Source organism: Cyphomyrmex costatus, unplaced genomic scaffold (genome assembly GCF_001594065.2).
Source record: "Cyphomyrmex costatus isolate MS0001 unplaced genomic scaffold, Ccosl1.0 scaffold69, whole genome shotgun sequence".
Classification (NCBI taxonomy): Eukaryota; Metazoa; Arthropoda; class Insecta; order Hymenoptera; family Formicidae; genus Cyphomyrmex; species Cyphomyrmex costatus.
Genome location: NW_017280255.1, coordinates 418085 through 419811, shown reverse-complemented (window position 1 = coordinate 419811; position 1727 = coordinate 418085). Strand labels below are relative to the sequence as shown.

General features: G+C 32.1%; 1 protein-coding gene across 1 annotated transcript; it reads right to left on the bottom strand.

Moving 5' to 3' along the window:
* Positions 1-311: 311 nt before the first annotated feature.
* On the bottom strand, positions 312-1127 carry LOC108780213 (gastrula zinc finger protein XlCGF7.1). The gene has a single exon (XM_018547849.1). The coding sequence runs from the start codon at positions 1125-1127 to the stop codon at positions 312-314; it is 816 nt and encodes a 271-aa protein (XP_018403351.1).
* Positions 1128-1727: the final 600 nt, after the last annotated feature.

The window sequence follows — 1727 nt, the reverse complement described above, 5'->3', positions numbered from 1 at the left end:
TTTTGAAAGTACATTATTTAATTTTACAGCTTTTCGTGATAGATCGAAAAAAATTGCGAATACTTAAATCTATAAATTATACAATAAAGAATCATTACATGATAAGTTTATAAAATAATTATATGAAAGCTCGTGTTACAAACAAATCTTTAACAAGACTATGTTTTTTTGTGAAATACGTCGTACTTTACTCAGTAACATTCACCTTGAAGAGTCTTGCGTTTATTACTAGAAAGTATAAGAAACTGAAATCAGATCAGACATGTGTCTCTATATATCTAGTTTATCTAATAGATATAGAAAAGTAAATTCTAAGTTCTATGAGTTACATCATCGGTTTTGCAAACTAAACTCTCACCTAAAGTTGAATCATGAGCTTCATAAACTTTATTCTCAGCAGAAACCAAATTCTCAGTTTTGCAGATTAGATTCTCAGGAGAACCTGAACTCTCAGACTTGTAAACAACTATATTCGAAACGTTCGACACCTCGCGATGAATTTTTTGATGATTTTCTAAAGTGAGAATACTTCTGAAATACTTGCCGCATTTCACACAGTAAAGATTACACTTCTCATGACTCTTGCGGTGCTTGTTGAGTAGATCCTTACGCGTGAACGTCTTGTTGCACATCGTGCAGGAGAACTTGTCGGGGTTCACGTGGAGAACGTTGTGCCTCGTCAAGTTGTCCAGCCTCGTGTACTTCTTGGTACAAATGTCACAGGTGAACTTAGTCCTGTCGGAGTGACATCTCTGATGGTACTTCAAGTATCTCTTCTCAGCGAATGTTTTTTTGCAGGCGCAGCAGACGATCTGATTGCTTTCGTTCTTCTTCGCATCCATATGATTTGTCAATTCTTCACACGTCACGAATTCCTCCTTACAAAAGATGCAAACAAATTTCTTTGGCTGTTTGTTCCTTTGTATATTCTTTATAAAGTTTGGATCAGTCATAATCTTATACAAGAAGGAATCTTTCAATTTGTCCTCTGGCTCGGCGGAGGTATCCGTCGTGACGTCGTCAATACGATTGGAAGGATTATCCTTTGTTGATAGATTCATGACCTCCACGTTATTGTTGTCATCGTTAATCAACGATAGTGACGTACTGGTGGATGAAGAGGTCATCCCGTTGTTCGGACTAGTAAACGTCGTGATTGGAATAAGAATATTTGAAGGTGATGCGTATGCCTGTTAAATAAGATTTAAATGAAATCTGTCTTAGTACTGGAAAAATGAAGATCAGACATACTAAAATCATACATCAAATTTTTATATTCATGTACATGAAATTTCTTAAGTAATCTAATCGCGCAATTGTATATTTTTCTCATAGTTATTGGAAAGTTTCAATAATTAAATAAAAATTATAATGTTATAATGTATAATAGGATAGAAACTGTCACATAATTATTTACCTGACATGAATCTCGAACTATCGTACCTATAGAATCATAATCTTTTTCAATATCCGCGTCATTTTCCTCTGAAGAGCTTCTTGACGCAGATGTAATCGTAATACGATTTTGGAGCATTCTATGTTTTGGAATTGATTTAATTCTCATATTTATACTGAAAAGATATAAATAATTATAAGATAATTAATTTTAATATTAATTATCTTATTTTGTATTGATATTATTAATTTTACAATAAATAAGAAAATTAAAGAATAATAAATTTCAAATTATATAAAATTGAAAAATATTATACATAACTCTCTATTAT